Source organism: Dermacentor albipictus, chromosome 9 (assembly GCF_038994185.2).
Source record: "Dermacentor albipictus isolate Rhodes 1998 colony chromosome 9, USDA_Dalb.pri_finalv2, whole genome shotgun sequence".
In the NCBI taxonomy this organism is placed as follows: Eukaryota; Metazoa; Arthropoda; class Arachnida; order Ixodida; family Ixodidae; genus Dermacentor; species Dermacentor albipictus.
Window position 1 is genome coordinate 7,937,910 of NC_091829.1, and position 24,015 is coordinate 7,961,924.

The 24,015-nt window shown below is 46.9% G+C and overlaps 1 protein-coding gene across 3 annotated transcripts in view; it reads right to left on the reverse strand.

Annotated features, from left to right (window-relative positions):
• The window catches only part of LOC139049814 (UDP-N-acetylglucosamine transporter-like), a 37,911-nt gene that overhangs the window by 10,784 nt on the left and 3,112 nt on the right, over positions 1-24,015 (reverse strand). For all 3 annotated transcript variants that reach the window (XM_070525620.1, XM_070525618.1, XM_070525619.1), the window contains exons 3-6: positions 22,384-22,538; positions 8,982-9,104; positions 6,551-6,722; positions 3,316-3,434 (exon numbers count right to left, since the gene is read on the reverse strand). In XM_070525620.1, the coding sequence (XP_070381721.1) occupies positions 3,316-3,434; positions 6,551-6,722; positions 8,982-9,104; positions 22,384-22,538 (569 nt within the window). The remainder of the gene's footprint in view (positions 1-3,315; positions 3,435-6,550; positions 6,723-8,981; positions 9,105-22,383; positions 22,539-24,015) is intronic.

Consider the following 24,015-nt stretch of genomic DNA (forward strand, 5'->3'; position numbering starts at 1 on the left):
TCAGATGGCGGTAGTCTACACAGAAGCACCACGTGCCGTCCTTCTTAACCAACACCACAGGTGACACCCAGGGACTCGATGAAGGCTCAATGATGTTTTTATCGAGCATTTTGTTCACTTCATCTTGAATTACTTGGCGTTCCGACAAAGAAACTCGATACGGTCGTCGGTGAATAGGCGCAGCATCGCCAGTAAGAATGCGATGCTTGACCGCGAGCGTCTGGCCCAAAGGGCGATCGTCGAAGTCGAAAATATCGCGGTAGGATGACAATACTTTGCAAAGGTCTTCAGCCTGCATAGAGGACAGGTCCATCGCAACCATTTTCTTTATGTTGGTATCGACGCCCGAGGCTGGCGCGAGGGGCATGCTAAGCTCGCGAGAACCATCAGTCGATAACGCTGCCACGTATTGGTCGCCGAGACAATCAATGGTGGCAAGGCAAATACCTTGCGGTAGAATTTGCTTTGCCAATCCAAAGTTACAGACAGGCATGCGAGTGTGGTTCGCAGTAATAGTAAGTATACTGCGAGGCACGGTGACGTCATACTGTATTGGGATGTCGGGCAGAGGAGTGACGACGTACTCGCCATCAGGAACTGGTCGGAAAGGCGACAGTTCAATGTACGCTATGGACTTTGGTGGCAGGCGAAGAAAGCCGGTGGAGTGTAAGCGGCAGTGGGGTGCGTCAGAAGGTTCTGCGAGCATTGGCAACTCAAGGCAAAGGGTACTGGAAGAGCAGTCAATAAGAGCAGAATGGGCGGAGTGAAAATCGAGGCCGAAAATGAGGTCGTGGGGGCAATGACCAATTATGGTGAAGAGGACAGGAGTGTGGCGGCCGGCGATGCTGACATGTGCCGTACACATGCCGATGATAGGCACAGCACTGCCATCCGCAACGCGGACGACGCGTGCCGACGCTAAGGTGAGGAGCTTGTTCAGCCGTCGTCGGAAGGCAGCACTCATTATAGAAAGATGTGCTCCTGTATCAATGAGTGCCGTGACAGGATAGCCGTCAACGTCTACGTCAAGAAGGTTTCGGTTAGTAGGTAACATGAGCAGAGGATTTGAGGGCAGGGTCGACAACACAGCTTCACCTCCAGAAGCTGCAGTGCCTAGTTTTCCGGCTGGGTCCGGGAGACAATAGGCGGCGAAGAGAAGCGGCGGGGTTGGGGCGGACGAGACTGGTGGCGTCGAGGTGAGGGCGAGCGGCTGTAGCGAAGGTTCGGAGGAGGGGCATCAGCGGTAGTGAGTTCATGGCAAGTGGCATAGGGTACAGAAGGTCCAAAGGTGCGACAATAAGTGGCGGTGTAAGTCCGAGGAGGTGGTGGCCATCGATTGCGGCAGTGGCGGGCGATGTGGCTGATGCGACAGCAGTGGGAGCAGATCGGCCTGTCATCAGGGGTACGCCATTCGGACGGGTTGCGGTGAGATGGGGGAGAAAAGGACTGCCAGGGACGAGGAGGGCCGCTAGATAACTGGGGAACACTGGGTCGAGACATGGAACACACGGTGTTCAGACCCATGTTTTCAAATTCCTGTCTGACGACCGCCTGAATCATTGCAATGGTGGTTGCTGGCGGATCGGGAGGCGTCGGGGAGAAGGCCAGCAAACAGGAGGCCTCAAGTTCGCGGCGAACAATATGGGTGACGTCGTTACAGGTGGTGGTCTGACGCGGTCGACCCTCGCATGTCGACGTAGCAGCAATGTTGGGTAGCCGCGCAATGTGGTGTGAGATACGGCGGCTCTTAGCCTAATCAAGGCGACGGCATTCTTTTATAATGGCGTTGATAGTCAAGACATTGCCGAAAACAAGCAAATTGAAAGCATAGTCGGCAATGCCTTTTAGCACATGGGCCACTTTATCTGCTTCGGACATATTATCGTCAGCTTTACGGCATAGAGCCAAGACGTCGAGGATGTAGGAAACGTATGGCTCTGTAGATGACTGAACACGAGACGCAAGAGCCTTTCTCGCGGCAGCCTTGCACCCAATGGGGTCGCCAAACAGTTCCTGTGGCTTTTCTTTGCAACTGTCCCAACTGGTTATTTCGTCATCATGCGTTTGGTGCCACACGCATGGGGTGCCGCCGAGATCAAAGATGACATAGGCGAGCATAATCGTTGGGTCCCACCTGTTATTAGCACTGGCGTGTTCATCGAGCTTGACCCAGTCGTCGACATCCTGTCCCTCCAGGCCAGAGAACACACCTGGGTCACAATGAGGGGCAACCCTGACGATTGGAGCAGTCGGACAAGCCGAAGCCGTTGCAGAGGCGGGCTCGTCACCAGGAGGCATGGTGACAAGCTCGGTGTGCCGACCAATTCGGAGTTCCATGGTGAGGACGGGGATCGCTGACCTCCACCAGAAATGTTACGTGTGGAAAGACACCGACGAAAGATGTTATTTACACGCTATTTACACTGGAGCCAGGCAGCCAGGCTGACACTCGCTCGCGCCAAGGGCACCGACCAACTTCTTCGTCATTGTTGCTTCGGCTCGTCTCTTGAGCATCGCTCGATGATATAGTAATAATATGGTGCATAGCTAGCACCATGTACACGAGCAATATAGCCGTTTTAAACTCTGTCGTATCCGTATAGTGCCTAGAATTGCAGCATCAGCATGTGGCATGGCATTATCGTAATGGCACCAAACAGGCAATGCCACTATGCTGCTGCTTTAAAACAAAAAGTTGTGCTAGCCACAGAGGCATTGTCGAACGTTCAAGCCAGGCGGGACTTCGGCATCGATAAGGAAAATTGCCATCGTTGGAGGGGGCAGTGGGAGATGCTTTTTGCATGCACTGGCCACAACGAGGAGATTACAACGATAAGGAAGATAGCGACGCAGAATGAGCTCAGCATGTTCACATTCAATAAATGTTGTTTTCATTTTATGAATGCTGTCCTGACTTTTTTGTTCGGTGTACATTCGGGGTAAGTTTTTTTTTTCCCCTGGCTTCGGATTTTCGGGGGTCAGCTTAGAATTGGGGCCGGACTAGATTCGAGTAAATTAAAGCATAACTGCGAGCCGGCCTAGTTAGAACAGATTCATCTTAGAACTTTTTGTTCTGTTGGTATTTAAGCAGGTGGCTCTTCAAAAATAAAACCAGTTGTTAGAAAGCGCTCATCCTTGCGCTGCCCCTATTCTTCGTCCCTGTTTGTTTGCGCACAAAAAGCTTTAAGACGAGTAAATTAGGTATGCAGCCATGACAAATTGAATTACTTTGTCATTGACAAGGACAAAATAATAAATGAAGTCAATAACACTTCGTGCGGGCTGGGTCCCGGTGAGCATTAATGAAAAGCTTACCTGTAGTAAGATGACTATCCATGTTATGACATTGTAGCCTTGGAAGAAGCCACCCACCCACAGCTGGTTCCAGTCAGACATCAACATGGCCACGATTCCCAAGAGGCACCCAAAGATTGCTGCAAGGTAACTTTTTCAAGATCATCTGACGAAACACAGAAAAAGTAGGAAAACATCTTGTTAACCCTGTAATGCCCTTTGCATCATAACTGCAAGACATTGCAACACATTAAATACACACCCTCCTTTCCTGACACTATTCCATACTAGAATTGAGATCTGCCATGGTTGCTCAGTGGCTATGGTGTCGGGCTGCTGAGCACGAGGTCGCGGGATCAAATCCCAGCCACGGCGGCCACATTTCAATGGAGGCGAAATGCAAAAACACCCGTGTGCTTAGGTTTAGGTGCATGTTAAAGAACCCCAGGTGGTCGAAATTTCCGGAGTTCTCCACTACGGCGTGCCTCATAATCAGAAAGTGGTTTTGGCACGTAAAACCCCATAATTTATTTATTTTTTAATACTAGAATTGCTTAGGTCAATCACTTCATTAGACAAGTAGGCGAGAATTCAATTTGAATTTTGGAACTTTATTTTGCATTCACATGTTTTGTACATTGTTCTTTTTCATTTATTTTGCTCTCCCTGCATGAACCTCGAGTCCACAGCATGTATTAAATAAATTAAATAAATAAATAAATAAATATGTGCTACACTGCACCCTCAAATCAATACAATCGAACCACGCTATGATAAAGTAGCTTCCTAAAGGACAATACCTACGTTATACGGTCAAATCTCGTTTAGACTTCCATTTAATTCCACTCCAGCTAATTCTTTTTCTTTTTTGTTAATTGGATCTCGACCAAAGGTCCCAGCTGGCACCAATAAATTTCTATGGGACCAAACCTTCGTTATTTCAATTTCGAAATTGGCTTTTACAGGATAATTTAAACTTGACTGGTCAGATTCGCCATAATAGAGTGAGTGTTTTAGTTGAGCGTCTTTACGGTACGCTCCGCTCCGAGTGGCCCCGCTAAATTAAAGCGGAGCGGCGGGTGATTTTCACGTTTTAGTTGTACGTTTAGCGGAGCGGAGCAGATTTTTCGTAGTTGCAGCGCCCCCTGGCCAAATTCAGGGTAATGAAAGAAAATAAAATCACCTATTGATCACTCTTATACAGTAAAACGTATATATGTACATATATAACTTATTCTCCATGAAGTATCTAGACGTGCATTTGTAATGCGTTACCGGTCCATTTTATCCAATGAAAAATAAAGCGTCTTGGGGAACGCCACGTGATAGCCAGCGCGCTTGCTTTCAGCATTCAATTCAATTCTTTCTGACGCCAATGCTAGCCAAACCGCTGCGCAGCACGCTCCGCTCAGGCAGCTTCTTAGCGGACTGTGTTCCTCGCTTCGCTAGCCCGCTTACGGCTAAGCGGACGGCGCATGCGCATTCGCGCCTCCGCTCCGCTTAGCTGCTTAGCGGAGCGTAAACACGCTCAACTAAAACACTCTAATACCATCATGTTGTGCAGCGAAGGATGTGCAATTTATTGCAGTGAAGCACTGTGCATACAATGCATGCTAACAGTCGTGTCTGTTAAGTATTAGATTGCTACGCACCACGGACTGTTAACTATTAGATCACTACGCATCATGGAAAGACAAATTTCAAATCGAACACCATTTGCCCTTCTCCTTGCAGGCATGGCTCCCAGCCGGAGAGTCGATGCTTATTGCACAAGTGCAATAAGCATCCACATACACAACAGTGCTGTGACGTCTCTCATAGTGGCCTGTGATTTCGAGAATTATTCAAGGCAACACCTGTTATTTGCGTAAGCTGTTGCTTCAGTAGACGAATTAAGGTTTCGAGAAATAATAAAATATAGAAACTTAATGTCTAGGTGTTCTTGTTTTATTTCGTACCGCAGCAAGATAGGTGTACCTCCATTTCATCTGCCTGTTTCAAAGATGTGCAGTCACGTGCACAGACAACTAACAGCACGTGATCATGCTCTGTGATCTGCTTGTGTCTGCCTCAGTATTTGTGTAGCACTGAATTATACCACTAGTCAAATGTTCTCGTGCACAGTATGCAAAATTGTGCACTAAACAAAACGAGACAAACCCGTGTAAATAAAAGAACACATGCTATGTCCCGCAACAACAGCATTATTTTCCCCACTTAGTATGCTTCACCACATAACACATCTGTGTTGCAGCGAAGGTAACTTTGAAGGCAAATACTGCCAAGCGAACTAATAGCACTTCGGAATTTTTTTTCTGTCATTTGTGTAGTTGGACCCACTGAATAATTTGAACAGTTTCATCGGTCCTGTCATGACCCAATAAATGGAACTCGACTGTAGTAAAGTCCCATGCGTCACGGCCATGACTCGGCCTAAGAGCAAGACTGTCGAAAACTTTAATCAGGAAAATGATAATGCGATCCTCAAGAAGCTGTGGCAGCCAGTAGATAACTTGTGAAACCATGATGCTATTACTTTGTGGAATAACATTAAAGAAGCTGTTCAAAAATGGTTTTACGATTTTGTTCCTATGAGGCATATTAAGTCAGATTGCCACAACCCTCGGGTTCATAGGAACATTATGCATTTGAAGCACAGGATTAAACGAGCAAAGAAGAAAAAAATCGCCAATAACAAATCACTGCGGCAACTCTGAGAAGAATTACACCATGTGTTATGTGCAAAAAACAAATATTTCGAGATTACTCTGCCTAGTTTTATTAAAACAAACCCTCAGAAGTTCTGGCGCTTTCTCAGCTCAAAATCGAAACAAACTGACAAAATAACGTGGATATGCTCATAACAGAGCCAAGGGGCATAGCTGACATGCTAAATGAATACGTCCATTCTGCATTCTCTCTGGCTGAAAGTGACATCCGGTCATTTGGACCTTCGATACTTGATGATAACTTTATATCTGTTGAAGGTCTTTTCCCTCTTATTGAACCTAAAGGAAAGATCTTCAGGCAGCCCAGATAACATTCCTAAGACTATGGTAGTGCTGCATTGCGAGAACTTTGCAGAATCATGCATAATCTAGCAACCTATCACCCTGTGTGCACCTTATTTAAACTCAGAATAATTTCAAGCCAATTCTGCAAGGCTGATTGGCCTTAAGTGAACAGAAGTCAGCTGTATAAGTGTAAATGTGAGAAATGAAAATATGCTTGAGAAATGACAAGTGCTCTGCCTTACCAAGTTGGATATTTCGTATCCACAGTGACCAAGTGATCTCCTTGAGGAGCTTCTCTAGGTAAATACCACTGAAGCCACTGGACAGACACGAAATCAGCACAGCTATGAGGCCCAGGAACTGGTAAGAGCCTTGCTTGGCTGTTGTTCCCGGTGCCTCTTCTTCGGCTGGCATCTGCAATGAAGCCCACTTGCATATAAACCAACTGCAATGAAGTTTCACTTTAACTGAATTGGCTGTAAATGAGTGGTATGGCCTACTGAAACAATGTTGGTGAAATTAATTCAGGGTGTCTACCAAGTTGACATTTCCAAATTCCCTGAGTTTTCCAGGTTTTCCCTAAGCACCTTTGCAAAAATCCCGTAATGAGCCAGAACTTTGTTTTATGTCAAGGCAGGCTGACACCACATTGCTCAAATCTGTCACTCTCTAGGAAGCATGTTGAAACAAAAAAATGACTTAGTCTAGTTTGAATAGTAAGGAGTAATATCTATTTTATTTAAAAAGAGAACAGAGGGCACAGTGAAAAAAAATGGTAAAATTCATTCCAAATTGAGTCGTACATTTTCAAATACCAATGAAAAGGAGATGCATACACTAGCAAATATTTTTGAATATGAGCTATTTCTATCAACTGATAGACTCATCAATGTGAGGCCTGAACTTTGTCACAACTAAGATGCTCTCTCAGCAGCTAGAAAGTCAACCTCAACTGTCCTGACATACTCTCAGCCCGTACACATCTCATTGTTGGGCTTCACTGCTTTAAAGAGTTTATTTTGGTTTGAATGAGGGACACCTGCATCTCGGCAGCAGCCAACACTTCGTTTTTTGAGCTCAAGCTCCTTCAAAGAGGCCGCGGCACGCTTCCTTTCCTGCTAATTCCTCAGTGCGTCGGTCTTTTTTGTTCTCATCCTTCTTCTGCCACGTGTTCACCCCATGGATCATTTGAAGCATCCTCTTGTTCAGTTGCACAGTCAACATTCAATTTTTCGGACTCCCTAGGGGCCACAAAAACATCCGAAAAATCAGGCGGTCCGAAGAAAATGAATACATCTTTAACTGCCCTTAAGGGCTAAAATTGCCACAGGCACGTCCGAAAAAGCTCTCTTAAGGCCTGCCAGTACACTTATTAGGCATATCAGTGATCGTACTGTAACAGGAGACAGGGGTGCACGCTTGTGCAATTAAGGAATACATACTGTCTCGTGACAATTGCCCCTTCCCACGCTTGCTATCCTTCACTGCGTGACAATGCTGTATTAAGGCAAAGCTAACTTTCGGAGACTGGCATTACGCAACGCACTGTGCTCTGCGAGCTTCGAAGCAAATTGCGAGGATTACAAAGGCAGAGCTGGTGCCATTGCTGACAGCGGCAAATTGTTTCAATGAAAAACACAGCACCGCACGACAAGAAGCTTAATAGTGAACGCAGAAGCAGCTAGGACTAACGCTGCCGCGGTGGTGGCTACGGCTGCCAGCGAATCTGCCTTCAAGAGTGCTGGTTCGAGGCGGCGAGATAATCAAAATGGCAGCGGTGGTGGCTTTGATTAATGCCATTTCAGACCTGCAGTCAGGGCAATATACACTGACTATATGGAGTATGTGGTGGTGCCACAAAGCCGTGCGAATTATTGGGAATGTTCGAAACATCGGTCTAACTACTCTGGCAATACCTCGTGCCGATGACACAGCATCAATGACGATTCGTTGCAATTTCTCTGTTACTGGAACCAGCACTAACACGACATTCGTTCCCTTTTCAGTTAAGTTGCAGCTAATTTTCCCTGACAGAAGCACAAATTCCCTGAGCTTTCCCTGAGTATTTCCAGACTATTCAAATTCCCTGAGAATTCCCCGTTTTCCTGGTTGGTAGACACCCTGTAATTTCAATTAATTATTTTTGTGTTCAGAAACTGCACAGTGGGTTACGAAGAATGTTGTAGTGGAGGGCTCTAGATTATTTCGACCACTTGGGAATTTCTAACACTTTATGGACCAGAAATAAACATTTTTATGGCGACGTTTCGCCTTTGAGTATGAAGCTTCTAGCTAAATATCTTTGGCCAACAATGAATGACAGGCAGCATGCGTCATTTGTTGGGTTAGGGCAGGAACAGAGAATGAAGAGGTTTGACACACGGCTCTGCTTCTCTTGAAACCACAGTCAGAGGAGAAAGACTTATGCAGGACTCCTGGTTGCGGTAGTATTACACAGGTTATGTAGTGAGTGCAATGTGTGCCTGTTTCACATCCGACAGGAATTGTCTGCGCAAATTGTGCATGAAGCCATATGTGGCTTTAAACTCCCTTTCAGTGTTCTGAATTTGCATGTTTGTGAGTATTGCAAACATCTTAAATACTGCAGGTGCTGTGGAGCACTGTAAAGAACAAAACTTGAAGATCTCATAAAACAGTGTAAAGCCCACTCACTTGAACGAGTGCGACTCCAATGATGAGAAGCACTAGCGAGGACCACTGTTGCTTTGATATTCTACGTTTTAACATCCACACACTAAACATAGCAGTAGTCAAAATCTTCAGCTGGTAAGTGACCTGCAAAAGTCAAAAAGAGCAACACGAGATTATAACGGCATGCCATAATATATTTCAGCACAGCGTATTATAGGGCGGCCTGGTAAGAACCAATTGTTGGTAAAAGCCGACCTTTGTCTGTGCAGTTGAGAACGTCCTGATGTGTAGTATAATGTCTGCTGTAAATGTTATGTGCAAAAGAAGCACGACTCTGAAGTTTGGCTGATGTTAGGCACCTTGCAGGGACTGTATTTTGCATGTATTTTTTGTTCTTTTGATTCTATCAACTGCCACCACTCAGTGGCTATGGCAGTATGCTGCGGAGCACAAGTTCAAGGGTTCAACATACATGACGACTTTGGACCAGTGGCGCCTCCATGCGGCGGCAGCGCAAATGTAATGGCATGTGGTGGCATGTGGTTGCGCCAGGCACAGCAGGCACTGCCGCCATCTACGTTGGCTGAATATGTTTTATTGTTTCTTCTGTTTTGCATTGCCGAAATACCACATGAAACCAAATCCAATCAAACGTGTTGCATTTCTGGGAGTATGAACAGTTACTGAAAGATGGCAGAAGCTGGTGAGGCCATTAAGTTCAATTGGTTTTCATTGCAGCCTCACCAGATGGATAGGCTAAAAGCATGGATATGCGCGGTCTGTAGGCAATGGCACATACAGTACACAGCAATTGCAACATGATACTCAAAGTGCAGGACCGCTGGCAATTTATGCGCCAATTGTGTGCACTGAGGGCACCTAGCTGGTGCATTGTGATATATGATGAAAGTGAAAGCCTTTGTGATGCATTCTGACTGTGTTTGGTACCATGGCAATCACCCAGTGTTCAACAGTGGTGCAAAAAGGCAGCATCAACTGCACCCTCTGAGTATCACATTTTGATTTCCGAGCACTGTACTTATCCTACACTTCTTTTATTTTAACGCGACAGCGTTAAGGGCCTCGTGTCGCAGAACATTCGGTGTCGGCATCCGGCGTCTAGCGTCGGACATTGTTTCAGCAAAAAGATTTTTGAACCACCCATACCCGAGCGCTCTATGTGGCACAAGAAGCTACTAAACTAATTAAATTTCGCAAGCTGAAGTACATCAGAAAAATTGCAAAGAGAGCCTTGGATTGTAATTTTAATATACTAGAAAACATAATTCTGTTACGTGGAAACTCAAACAAACCCCTTTTCTAGCGTTTATACTGCTACGGAATAGTATTTCCAATGATGAAGAGGCGAGCAGTAAGAAGAAGACGACGACGATTGGAGGCTAGCGTGGGCTATTGCCTCTTGGCCAACTGCAGCGCATTACGTTGTAAATATACTTGTATATAGCTTTTCATCTGCGTCTTCTTACGTAACATATCTGGTGGAGGTGGACGTTCCCTGTACCTCGTCACGGAGCTTCGCAGTGGACGCTACGTCGAGCCTTCCTTCATGACTCCCGGCGAGGACAACTCGACTCCGCCAGCTCCGACAGCTGCTGCCACTTCGACGACCTACATCACTCTCCTCGCTCCCCGTGATCCTGGCATATTCTCGGGCAAAGATGGGGAATACGTCAATGACTGGAACAGCCTCTACGAATACGTCAGCCGCAATAACCGGTGGGACCCTACTATCATGCTCACCAACGTAGTCTTTTACCTCGGTGGCACACCTCGAGTTTGGTTTCGGACGCACGAAGAAGAGCTCACCAGTTGGGATTCACTCAAGCAAAAGCTCCGAGACTTGTTCGGCAACCCCTACGGTCACCAACTTGCCACGCAGAAGGTGCTTTCCGGCCGTGTGCAGACATCAACAGAGGCCTATGTCACGTACATTCAGGATGTCTTGGGCTCTGTGCCGCAAAGTAGACGCACACATGACTGAGACAGAAAAGGTATCCCACATCCTCAAAGGCATTGCTGACGACACCTTCAACTTGCTCGTATTCAACAACGTCGCGATGGTGGATGCAGTTATAAAGGAGTGCCGCCGCCTGGAACTCGCTAAAAGCCGACGTATCGACCAGCAGTTGCCCGTTTGCCCAACACCCCAGCGACATCTTCCTGTGCCGACGCTCCTCTTCCCAACAACACTGGCGATATTACCAGGATCGTCCGGCGTGAGATTGAGGCCGCCTATCCAGCTGCCTTCGACTCCAGCTCCACCAACGCACCTGCAGTCACGGTTTCCCTGATCCAGGCAGTTGTCCACCAGGAGTTCGAAAACATGGGTCTTCACACGCTCTGCTCGGCCCATCACCCTGATACCCACCCGGCTTCTTCAATTCCGCCCCGTCCCGCATCTTCTTACCCACCATGTTTCCGCAACCCATCTGAATGGGGCACTGCTGACGACAAGCCCATCTGTTTTCACTGTCGTCGAATCAGGCATATTTCTCGGCACTGTCGCAGTCGCTGGACTTCCCCGACCCGGTCTGCTTATACTGCCTACTCTCGCCCCTCAGGTGGCCCTTCTCGTCCCTATGCTGCACGCTCCAATAATGCCGCTCCTGATTCTCCTGCGCCGAACCGCCCTTATTCTCGTTCACCTACGCCCCAACGATGACAATCTCGCTCTCCCCAGCCCCATCACTCCTTTTCACCGACTCCCTTCGGACGCCGCTCCCAGACTGAAAAATAATGATGCAGCGCCTCAAGGTGACGCTGCATTGCTCCCTACGCCGCCAAATCCTCTACTGACGTTGCCCACTCATCTGAACCTTCTTGACGTGCAAGTCGACGGTGTTTCTGTATCTGCTCTTATAGACACTGGGGCGCATTTGTCGGTAATGAACGCTCACCTTTGTAACCGGCTCAAAAAAATAATCTTGCCCGCCACGACACCTGTTGTCCGTGTCGCCGATGGCAGAACAGCCCCCGTAATTGGTATGTGTGCCGCCTGTGTCTCCTTTGCCGATCGCTCCACAATCGTGCTATTCACAGTCATCGCCCACTGTCCCCACGACATCATCCTTGGCTTAGACTTCCTCTCCGCACATTCTGCTCTCATCGATTGTTCCACCCGTACTCTCCACCTTGACCTGCCTGTCCTGGATCCTGCTGAACCACACCCCAGTCGCCTTAGTTCTGTCGACTTCGCTCGCTTGCCACCTTCGGCACTGACTTGCGTTGACTTAGTGTCATCCCCACCAGTGCCCGATGGTCACTACATCGCGGCTCCTATGCAAGACGTCCTACTTACACACAAGATCACAGTACCTCATACTGTTTTATCTATTACGGCGAACTGCGTCTGCCTGCCAGTGGTCAATTTTGGCTTGACGACACAAGTGCTGCCACACGGGATGTCTCTGGCCAAGCTTTGCTCATTCAAGGATAACTCAATCGCATCTATTGCAGTAGATGACAAGTCAGCCGATCCTCCTCTACCATCGCAGTCGGCAACTTGTACCATCGCCGACTTACAGAAAATGATTGCACCCGACATGCCGTCCGAGCACGCTCGTGAGCTCTACCGCGTTCTGTTTTCCTACCACAATATTTTTTACTTTAACGATCGTCCTTTGGCCCAAACTGCAGCTGTTAAACATCGCATTAATACCGGCGATGCCCCTCCTATTCATCACTGCCCGTATCGAGTGTCACCGGCTGAGCGTCAAGTTACTCACGCAGAAGTTCGCAAAATGCTTGCCAAGAACATCATAGAACCGTCATGTAGTCCTTGGGCGTCACCGGTTGTGCTGGTAAAAAAGAAGGATGGCTCATGGCACTTTTGCACGGATTATCGGCACCTTAACAGGGTTACCAAAAAGGATGTATATCCCCTACTTCGGATTGATGACGCCCTTGACTGCCTTCACGGTGATCGCTACTTCTGCTCTATTGACCTTTGCTCCGGCTACTGGCAGATTGCTGTGGACGATCTAGACCGTGAGAAGACTGCTTTTCTAACACCCGACGGTCTTTATCAATTCAAAGTGATGCCGTTCAATCTATGTAGCGCTCCTGCCACTTTTGAACGCATGATGGACTCCCTTCTTCATGGTTTCAAATGGTCCACGTGCCTGTGCAACTTGCACGACGTTGTAGTAGTCTCCCCAACATTCCCTACGCACCTCGAGCACCTCTCGGCAGTCCTGGACGTTTTTCGTCGAGCCGGTCTGCAACTGAACACATCGAATTGCCAATTCAACCGTCGCCAGATTACCGTCCTTGGGCATCTCGTTGACACAAACGGAGTGCAACCGGACCCAGGCAAGATCCATGCTGTTACGCACTTCCCTGTTCCGAAGTCTGTCAAGGATGTGCGCAGCTTCATCGGCCTTTGTTCGTACTTCCGCCATTTCGTGGCCATAGCACGACCACTAATTGAGCTTTTGAAAAAAGAGGCCCCTTTCTAGAGGGGCGATAACAAGGCCTCTGCATTCCCGCATCTTATCGACCATCTCACAACGCCTACAGTTCTGGCCCCTTTCGCTACTTCTGCGCCTACCGAAGTTCGTACTGATACCAGTGGTCACGGAATTGGCGCAGTACTGGCACAATGCCAGCGTGGCAACCACCGTGTTATCGCTTACGCCAGCAGGCTCCTCTCACCCTCCGAGCGCAACTATTCCATCACTGAGCGTGAGTGTCTGGTCCTAGTTTGGGCGGTTGCGAAGTTCCGCCCATACTTATACGGCCGACCCTTTTCCATTGTCACAGACCATCCCGCGCTTTGCTGGTTATGCTCACTGAAAAATCCTACAGGAAGACTTGGTCACTGGGCCTTACGCCTCCTAGAATATTTGTATACTGTCACCTACAAATCTGGCCGACTACACAAGGACCCTAACTGCCTGTCTCATTACCCGGTAGACGAGCCTGACGACGCCGACAGTAGTACAGCCAACGGCATTTTTTCTGTGTCTGCCTTCGCTAACATCGCCGATGAGCAGTACCGAGACCTATCGCTACGAGCACTCATCGAGCGTCTGCGCACTACACCTACCGACGCATCCGTTCGCCGCTATGTCCTCCAGGGTGGCATTCTGTACCGAAGGAACGTCCTCCCCGACGGTTCTGATCTTCTTCTTGTCGTGCCAAAACATCTACGACAGACTTTGCTCTTTGAGATGCATGACGCACCTACTGCAGGACACCTTGGGTTAATCCACACGTACGACCGCGTCCGCCGCCGCTTCTATTGGCCTGGTCTCGCTCGCTCCGTCCGACGCTATGTTGCTGCCTGTGATACCTGCCAGCGTCGAAAAACACCTCAGGTGCTACCTGCCAGTCAACTCCAGCCGATCACTGTCCCTGTGGAACCGTTCTTTCGGGTTGGATTAGACCTCCTCAGTCCCTTTCCCACGTCATCCTCTGGGAACAAATGGGTAGCCGTCACAACTGATTGCGCCACGCGATACGCTATCACGCGGGCTCTCCCTAGCAGTTGCGCCACTGACGTCGCGGACTCTCCCTTGCGTGACATTATCTTACTTCATGGCGCCCCGCGACAGCTGCTTACTGACCGTAGTCGTAACTTCCTCTCGGAAGTTATCGCTGACATTGTGCATTCCTGCTCCACTCAACACAAGCTGACTACCTCATACCATCCTCAAACCAATGGCCTGACAGAGCGGTTAAACCGTACTCTTACAGATATGCTGTCCAAGTACGTTTCCAAGGACCACCACGACTGGGACATTGCCCTTCCTTACATCACATTTGCTTATAATTCTTTCCGGTACGACACCGCCAGATTTTCTTCATTTTATCTACTCTACGGTCGCAAACCGACCTTGCCCCTTGACACGGCACTTCCTCCTGCTTCGATTTCAAGAAGCGAGTATGCGCGCGACGCCATCGCCCTCGCTGACCATGCACGCCAGCTTGCCCATGCTCGACTGACGGACTCACAAACCACTCAGCAGCGTCAGTATAACGCCAGCCACCATGACATACAGTTTTCGCCTGGTGCGCTCGTGCTCCTGTGGTCGCCCTCTTGTCACGTCGGGCTTTCAGAAAAGCTCCTTTCGCGATACACAGGGCCCTACGGAGTGCTGCACCAGGTGACGCCTGTGACGTACGAAATTGCTCCTGTGAGCTCAACCTCGTCATCTACTCTGGCATCTAGTGATGTCGTGCACATCAGTAGGCTCAAGGCCTACTACACTGCTTCCGAGTGCGGCCTTTAGTCGCTCCGGGACGGCGCTTTTGCCGCTGGGGGTAGTGCTATGGAATAGTATTTCCAATGACGAAGAGGCGAGCAGTAAGAAGACGACGACGATTGGAGGCTAGCGCGGGCTATTGCCTCTTGGCCAAGTGCGGCATATTACGTTGTAAATATACTTGTATATAGCTTTTCATCTGCGTCTTCTTCCGAAACAATACCATTCATAGACTAGCCATGGCATCTGCCATTTGCGCACGCCGGTGCACGAATATTTTGGAGGCCACGGAGCAGCACGCCCGGTTTCTTGCAACACCTTCAGATGGCGCTTGCCTCCACTGCATCACGGCCCATGCATGAGGGCGCATTTCTACCAGAAAGCCCCCCTTCGTGCATAGCGTTCGCCGCCAGTGTTTCCCAGTAAACATTACGGTCACATACTCTTCAGTTGCAGGAAAGCTTGATAAGGAGTCAGAGATCTTTGAATGCTATTGTGTTCCACTCTTAAAAGCGAAACTTAACACTTTCGGGACCGGCCCATAGGCCATCGATCCTATATGATCGACGGTTTTGCGCGCACTGCCCCGTTCAAATTTCCGCGCGCTTGGACATGTAGCTCCATCTAGGAGGTCGTCAGGAACTAGACTCTCGGTTTCGGCATAGTTTCTTTCATTTCCAGCAGGTGGCGATACGCGAGAGAGAATTTTCTCGATTGCGGCGGCGGCGGACGCAGTGGAAAATGGCGTCGTGCTCGCGTCCGGTCGCTCGAAAAGAACGCCGTCAATCGCGCGATTCCGCTGCTTCGGCAACGGATTTTTTTGATGAACCGAGCAGCGAAGAGTCTGAAGACGACTTCGGCAGCTCCGATTTTATTTCGGACTCCGATTCGGATGATGATGAGCCACGGACTTCATCTAGTAGCCGAAGGTGAGCATAGTTCCACATTCATTTCTTTCTGGAGTAGGTGAACGGGCTCGCTATATGTTCTCATTATTTTATCTTTACTTGATAGGGTCTCAACAAGCTACGGCAATGATCTGCTGCCGCCAGCGCAGAAGCGGATTGAGTTTTCGCCGCGACGGGAACCTGGCGTGTACTTGGACGCAGAAGTGGGCGTGGCGCTCAGAAGCGGATCAAAGAAATTCTTGACTGCTCTGGACTTCTTTCTTCTGTTTTTCTCGATGAATGTGATCGAAACAATTTGTGACAACACGAACAAGTATGCTTGGACTCACATTTTGGAAAAACCAACGCATGCTTGTTCCGATGGATCTTGGGAAGAAGTCACCCCAAGTGAAATGCTAAAGTTTATCGGACTCGTAATTTACATGGGCGTTGTGAAGGTTCCTCGGCTGAAGCTGTATTGGAACGTAGGAGATCTGTACAGCGGTCTGCTCCCACCACGGATCATGCGGCGACGCCGGTTCATAGCTCTACTCGCAATGTTGCAAGTTGCAGACTTGGACGATGTCACTCAAAGTTCAAGAGGAAAGCTCCGATACATGTGGTGGCTCCTGCAACACATGAACGAAGTGTCAGCGAATCTTTTCCAGCCACATCGCGATCTTTCCGTGGATGAGCGCATGGTGAAATCGAAAGGGCGGTCAGGCATCCGACAGTATATCAAAGATAAAGTAACAAAATGGGGCTACAAGCTGTGGGTCCTAGCTGACCCTGGCACCGGATATACTGTGCAGTTTAGTGTGTATACCGGTAAGCGTGAGCAGCCAGGGCCCCATGGCTTAGCTTTCGACGTAGTTTGCCAGCTGTGTCACAGATATCTTGATCAGGGCTACAGGATCTTTATGGACAATTTTTACACTTCTACTAGCCTGTTCAGTCATCTTCTCAGCCGAAAAACATTGGCTTGCGGAACCACACGCAAGGATCGCCGAGGATTTCCTGCCGAACTGAAGGATGCACGGTGGGAAAAAAAAGCTCGACGTGGTGACATTCGATGGTTGCGCGATCAGAACATCCTGTACCTTCAGTGGAAAGACCGGCGTGTTGTCAACATGATGAGCACGGTTCATACTGCAAATGACACGGTCACCGCAAAAAGAAGGGAAAGAAGGCAAAACTCCTGGACTCAGATATCTATAACAAAGCCTCTGCTGATCCATGATTATAATGCTGGCATGCTAGGCGTAGATAAATCGGATCAAATGATTGGATATTATAATGTTCTCATGAGAAGCGTACGGTGGTGGAAGACTCTGTTCTTCCACTGCATCGATATTGCATGTGTGAACAGTTTTGTACTCTTCCAAGCTCACCGCACATTGCACCCAGAGATTCCTGAGCTGGCACGCACTGCCGGGTTTGACCACCTAGCTTTTAGAGAAGAGCTCATTCGGCAGCTTCTGAATCTTGACGGTGCCAAGCAAGCACACACGCCTCCACCACCCGTCGCAAAACATGCACTCCACAAGCCGGAAAAAGTGGCAAAACGCAGAAACTGCAAGCTGTGCTATGAGCAGAAGAAAATCGAGCTCAAAACTAATGTCTTTTGCAGCACATGCCAAGTTCACTTGTGTTTTACGACTGCCCGGAACTGCTTCGTCGAGTGGCACAAGAACCGTGGGACCTGAGTGGCTGACCACTGGTGCAAGCTAGATTTCACACAAAAAAAAGACAGTTGTAGATACGCGTGCCAAATTTTCACAAGCAAGAAAGGAGGCATTGTAGCACATTTTGTATATCTTGAATTTTTTTTATTATGTTTTTCCACTTGTATATCCATGACTTTTCCAACTTTTTTATGTTGTTCTTTCAGCAAATCTTGAATTTGAGATTTTTTAAAAAATATTATATATCACTTTTAAGTCTAACCTTTCTTTATGCATGAAAGACCATCTAATTAGCTACATTTTGATAAACATTGCAGCAATATAGCGTAATGACTATTCGTAATAAAAAATAATTTTTGACACCCATCAGAATTGCCTGTTTTTTCCCCGGTCCCGAAAGAGTTAAGCATCCTCCAAATTTTGTCTAGTTAGTCTAACATTAATAAAGGAGCTGTTTATATGCAAGAGTTTCACATGCCATGTAAATGGCATGTCTTTGTTTCCGCAGGTGCCTCCAGAGCTTCGGCACCGAAAGAAAACACTGAGATCTTAGCCATTCCTCTGTGCTCTATGTGGCTCAGTGTTCTTTTTTTTTATTAGGGTATATTTTCCTTTCTCACGCTTCCAAGCTCTGATTGCATCTGGTAGATGACTGTTTGCTGTGCATTGAAGGTAGACGCAAGCGCAGTGGCGCGTTCACATTTGTCGTCTACAGTGGCCTTACACATGCACACCTGCCACCATCGGCTCTCATCGCGTTGTGTGAAATAGACCAAAACTGAAGATTGGGCTAGTTTCTACAACATTATGATCAGCGAAGCACCACAAGGAAAGAAATAATTACAATGGACAGAGAATGGGTACTCACTGACACATGGGCGATCAGCAAAGCAGCACAAGAAACAAAAAAAGGAGATGCACGTCTCCCTTTTTTTGTTTGTAATTTTTGTGCTGCTATGCCAATTTACATGATTAAATATGCAACAATGTTACCATGTACAGCACACTAGCATGTGGAAAATGACTGTTGGAGTTCCAAGTCCTGGCTTGCCGCGGTGAGCTCTCTATGCGGGATGCATTTGCATTTCAATTTGCCCTCGTTTTCTACTTCATGTGACAACCTGGTGACATAAACTACCTGGTGACATAAATGCGACCTGCCTAGTACAGGCGGTGATCTTTCACAGCAGCAGACACACGAAAATGTGTTTTATTTATTTATTTATTTATTTATTTATTTATTTATTTATTTATTTATTTATTTATTTATTTATTTATTTATTTCAGAATACTGCAGGCCAACAGTTATGGCCCATGCAGGAGGGGCTATACAAGGCATGGAAATGCACTGTGACATAAAACGAAAAAAAAAAAAGAACGGCAGTTTAAGAGATTGCCGCTAACAAACAAGCAGAAAAATATGTATACACATTGTTAAGAACGGCCAGCTGCAGTGCAAAGTTTTGCCAACCCGTTGCGACTGTGCAGGCAACATCCCGGGAGCATCACCGCCAACCTCTAGCCACGGCATGACTAAGTCGACTTGGTGTCGATATCAGTACGCGCATCCTCCACTCTCCGTTGCTTCAGCTAGGATGTGTTGTGACTGACAGAGTTCGACGAAGCAGGCTTTGTGCGCAACATGACAAAGCGGACCTGATCTCCTACGGGCGGGGGAGCTGCCGCGGGAACGCCAACGGACACTCCTTCCCACGCACCGACCAAGACGCAAGACAACGCGCTACCCGGAACGGCTCCCGAGTTTTACGAAGCCCCTCTGACATCGGCTCCGGACCATCGCCCCTGTGGTATGCGTGTGTGTGTGTAAACCGTGCCACGGAGAGGCGGCTAGTTTGCGATGACTAAACGAACGTTCGCATCACGTTTTATTGGGAGAGGACCGAGTGTTTAAAAACCGCTGTTGTGCAGCTGCTCAGGTCACTCTCTCTCAAGCAGTCATGTTAGACTGATATAAATACTGTAAATAAACCCATATTCCTCGTTCTTGATGAGAAGCAGTCCTTCCCTTCATCAACGTCCTCAGCGTGGATGAGTTGGACGACGGCATGGGCCAGCTACCTTCTAATTCACGCCCGACTCCAATCTTGACAACGGATCACGAGCGATGGGATTGAACCCCCTATCATAACAACATATACATATTTGTACATATATACACATATATGCACATATACAGCACTCATTCACTCAAACAAATGCTCTTCTAGAGCTTTAACAAAATTAGGGGACTGGAAAATGGCCCCTGCAAGACAGTTCCAGTCTGAAACGGTCCTCGGGAAAAAACTGTGTTCGAAGGTTTCAATTCTTGTAAAAATTGGTTCCAGTAAATGACTTCCTGTGTGGTGTGTTCGTCTAGACGATAGCTGTTTAAGTTTTCGGGTACATCAGGCCTTAAATACCGCAGTGCAAAATCTTTGGAAGTGCCGTGTACGCATTTGCTCTGTCGTCTGCTTCACATGCCAGTGCTCTTACCGCTGCCATTGGTGGCACTGTTCACCAGCACAGGGCTGGCGCCTTACAACAGCTGTCTGGTGCCTTTTTCCCAGCTGCTGATGCTGCATTTTGATGGGGGCAAAATGAAAGGACACTTACATATCTTGATATAGGTGGACATTAAGGAAACTCAGGTGGTAAAAACTAATGCAGAGCCCTACATTATGCTGTCCCTCATAACGCACTTAAACTGTTTCGACATCAAACCCCACAATTTCATTATTCCTTTTGGCTCAACTCTTTCTCTAATGTCTGTCATGCTGAGGGCCCATCCCAGAAGTACAGCTACATGCAAGACAAAGGGTGACAAGAATGAGGGATTAAAAAACAAGAATCTTCACAAAATCTAGCCAAGGTTGCTTAACATACAAGAATATTTGTGCAATTACATGATGAGCGACAAATTAAAACTCCACTGCCTGCTTCAGTGATTTGGTGCAAAGTCATGTTCTCATGTGCTGAAATTCATTCACAAGCAACAGCTTGGAACACATGTTTTCTGGTCACCAAACTTGCTCTAGATCTATTTTCAGGATGCGATAGAATATAGAGCCAAAGAAATTATGAAAACTAACATCCACAATCCTAAGTTATCAGTCGGAGAAAATTCAATTTTTGTTTAATCTGTATTCCTCCAGTTCTGGGGCTGAAAACAGAAGTATGTCCTCTTAAATGCTTATTTTGAATACAACGTCCATTCTTGCTTACCTGAATTCGTTATAATATTACACAAGCTTCCTTTACTTGCTAGAAAAATGCAAATTTGAAATTTCTTTATTTGCTAGAAAAAGTTGCAAAATATCAGTCCCTCAGATTTTGTAAACAGGCTATTGATGGCTTCTGCCTGATGCAACAAATCCAAATAGGCCAACTTTACTGGTCTTGTCTGCACCAGAAGAAGAGGTGCGAAATGTCGAAACTGACATTGAGAGGAGTGTTTTTTCGGCAAGTTTGGTAACTTCTGTTCAAAGGTAGATAGAACAATAACATTGGCCTTATTGTATTTCTTGAATCCTGCAGAAGCCATTGACATACTATTAAGCAAAATCTGAGCAACTGATTTCTTGTAATATTTTCTAGTAAGTTACATAAAGCAAGCTTGCATAACATTATGACCATATCAGGTAATCAATAAAGGACCTCATATTCACAAATAAGCACATAAGATTACATATACTTACAAGTTTTCAGCAATGCACCTGATCGAATAAGTTTTTTTTTTTTTAATTCTTGGTCCAAGAATTTATGGAGTAATGAGTGAGAAGAAGAAAGGAAACCAAGGGGCCCGAATTTTATTTGTCATCACAAGAGCCAGCAAAAAGTGACACCAAGGACAACATAAAGGAAATTACCTGAAGTTCTTACATTAATTAAAGAAAATCATAAATAAACGAAAATGAAAGTGGGTGAAAACACAACTGGCCCTCGGTGGGATATGACCTACGTGTTCACATTACATGTGCAATGCTCTTACCAATCGAGCTACCGCAACGCCATTTTTCCCATCCACTTCCTGGGGTATTTTATGTTTATCTACTAGAACTAACCCCAGGAGAACTAGCACTAACTCCATCTTTAATGGAGTACTGGCATGACATTTTCAACATTTCATTTGTTGCATTATATGAACATCCTGGACCTTGAAACTCAAAAGCCTCAGTCAGAGTGCCCTAAATAATTCACTATAACAGATTTTCTACGAATTAGTATTAGTCTCATTTCCCTGGAGGTGCATGTGCCGTGATGTCAGACGCAGAAGGTGGTTACGTGGGAGCAGAGTAACATGACGTTTTGGTACTTACTCCAGCTGACTCGGCTGTCTGCTATGCTGCTACTCACTACGTAGCTCGATGCAGCAACATAAAAGGCCCCCAGAGAGCAGGAACGAGTGCCAAAATGTCCCAATGTCCTGCTCCCAAGTGGTCACCTTGTGTGTCGCCGCTCCATGACACACACCCTTCATAAGAGACACGAAACCGAAACTCATTATCAGAATAGCCATTAAAGTATTTAAGGCACTCTGAGGCTTGCCAGTATATTCTCTAGCACTTTGAAGTCCAAGACTAACTAAAAGTTCACAGTACTACAACTACCAATTGACAAAACAAACCTGGTAGGTGGCAGCGTCCAGGAGTGACAGTGCAAAGAACAGCAGGTTGTTCTGGACTGTGTAGAGCCCCGCAGGCACCAGCATCTTGCAAGTTTCTTTCGGCTGCCTCCACACTTCATTGCGAAGCTGCAGCACTAGCGCTGGGACCGAGAAACCTTAACAGAGAAGACCGCACAGCTGAGTTCAGTTTGACTTCGTTGGAGATCAAAATGCAATTTTTCACTAAGTTGAACCCCAACAGAACAAACAAGAGTTTCATTGCATTCATGACATAGAAATAGCTGAACAAACGTATGTGATACCTCCACAGACCTTTCTCTGGAGTACCTTTGTTGCTGGAAAATAATTTACAGTTTGGGAATGACACATAACATTATGAAATCATTCTATAAAATGTGTCATCTAGAAATTATTTTGCAAAAGTGAGGTGACATGTTATGCATTGACACAATACTTATAAGCACATAAATATAATATTCATCATCATCATCATCATAATCATCATCAGCCTAGTTACGCCCCCTGCAGGGCAAAGGCCTCTCCCATACTTCTCCAACTACCCCGGTCATGTACTAATTGTGGCCATGTTGTTCCTGCAAACGTCTTAATGTCAACCGCACACCTAACTTTCTGGCGCCCCCTGCTACAGTTCCCTTCCCTTGGAATCCAGTCCTTAACCCTTAGTGACCATCGGTTATCTTCCCTCCTTATTACATGTCCGGCCCATGCCCATTTCTTTTTCTTGATTTCAACTAAGATGTCGTTTACCCGCGTTTGTTGCCTCACCCAATCTGCTCTTTTCTTATCCCTTAACGTTACACCCATCATTCTTCTTTCCATAGCTCGTTGCGTCGTCCTCAATTTCAGCAGAACCCTTTTTGTAAGCCTCCAGGTTTCTGCCCCATATGTGAGTACTGGTAACACACAGCTGTTATACACTTTCCTTTTGAGGGATAGTGGCAACTTGCTGTTCATGATTTGAGAATGCCTGCCAAACGCACCCCAGCCCATTCTTATTCTTCTGGTTATTTCAGTCTCATGATCCGGATCCGTGGTCACTACTTGCCCTAAGTAGATGTATTCCCTTACCACTTCCAGTGCTTCGCTACCTATCGTAAACTGCTGTTCTCTTCCGAGACTGTTAAACAATACTTTAGTTTTCTGCAGATTAATTTTCAGACCCACCCTTCTGCTTTGCCTCTCCAGATCAGAGAGCATGCATTGCAATTGGTCTCCTGAGTTACTAAGCAAGGCATTATCATCAGCGAATCGCAAGTTGCTAAGGTATTCTCCATCAACTTTTATCCCCAATTCTTCCCACTCCAGGCCTCTGAATACCTCTTGTAAACATGCTGTGAATAGCATTGGAGATATCGTATCTCCCTGTCTGACGCCTTTCTTTATAGGGATTTTGTTGCTTTCTTTGTGGAGGACTATGGTGGCTGTGGAGCCGCTATAGATATCTTCCAGTATTTTTACATATGGCTCATCTACACCCTGATTCCGTAATGCCTCCATGACTGCTGAGGTTTCGACTGAATCAAACGCTTTCTCGTAATCAATGAAAGCGATATATAAGGGTTGGTTATATTCTGCACATTTCTCTATCATTTGATTGATAGTGTGAATATG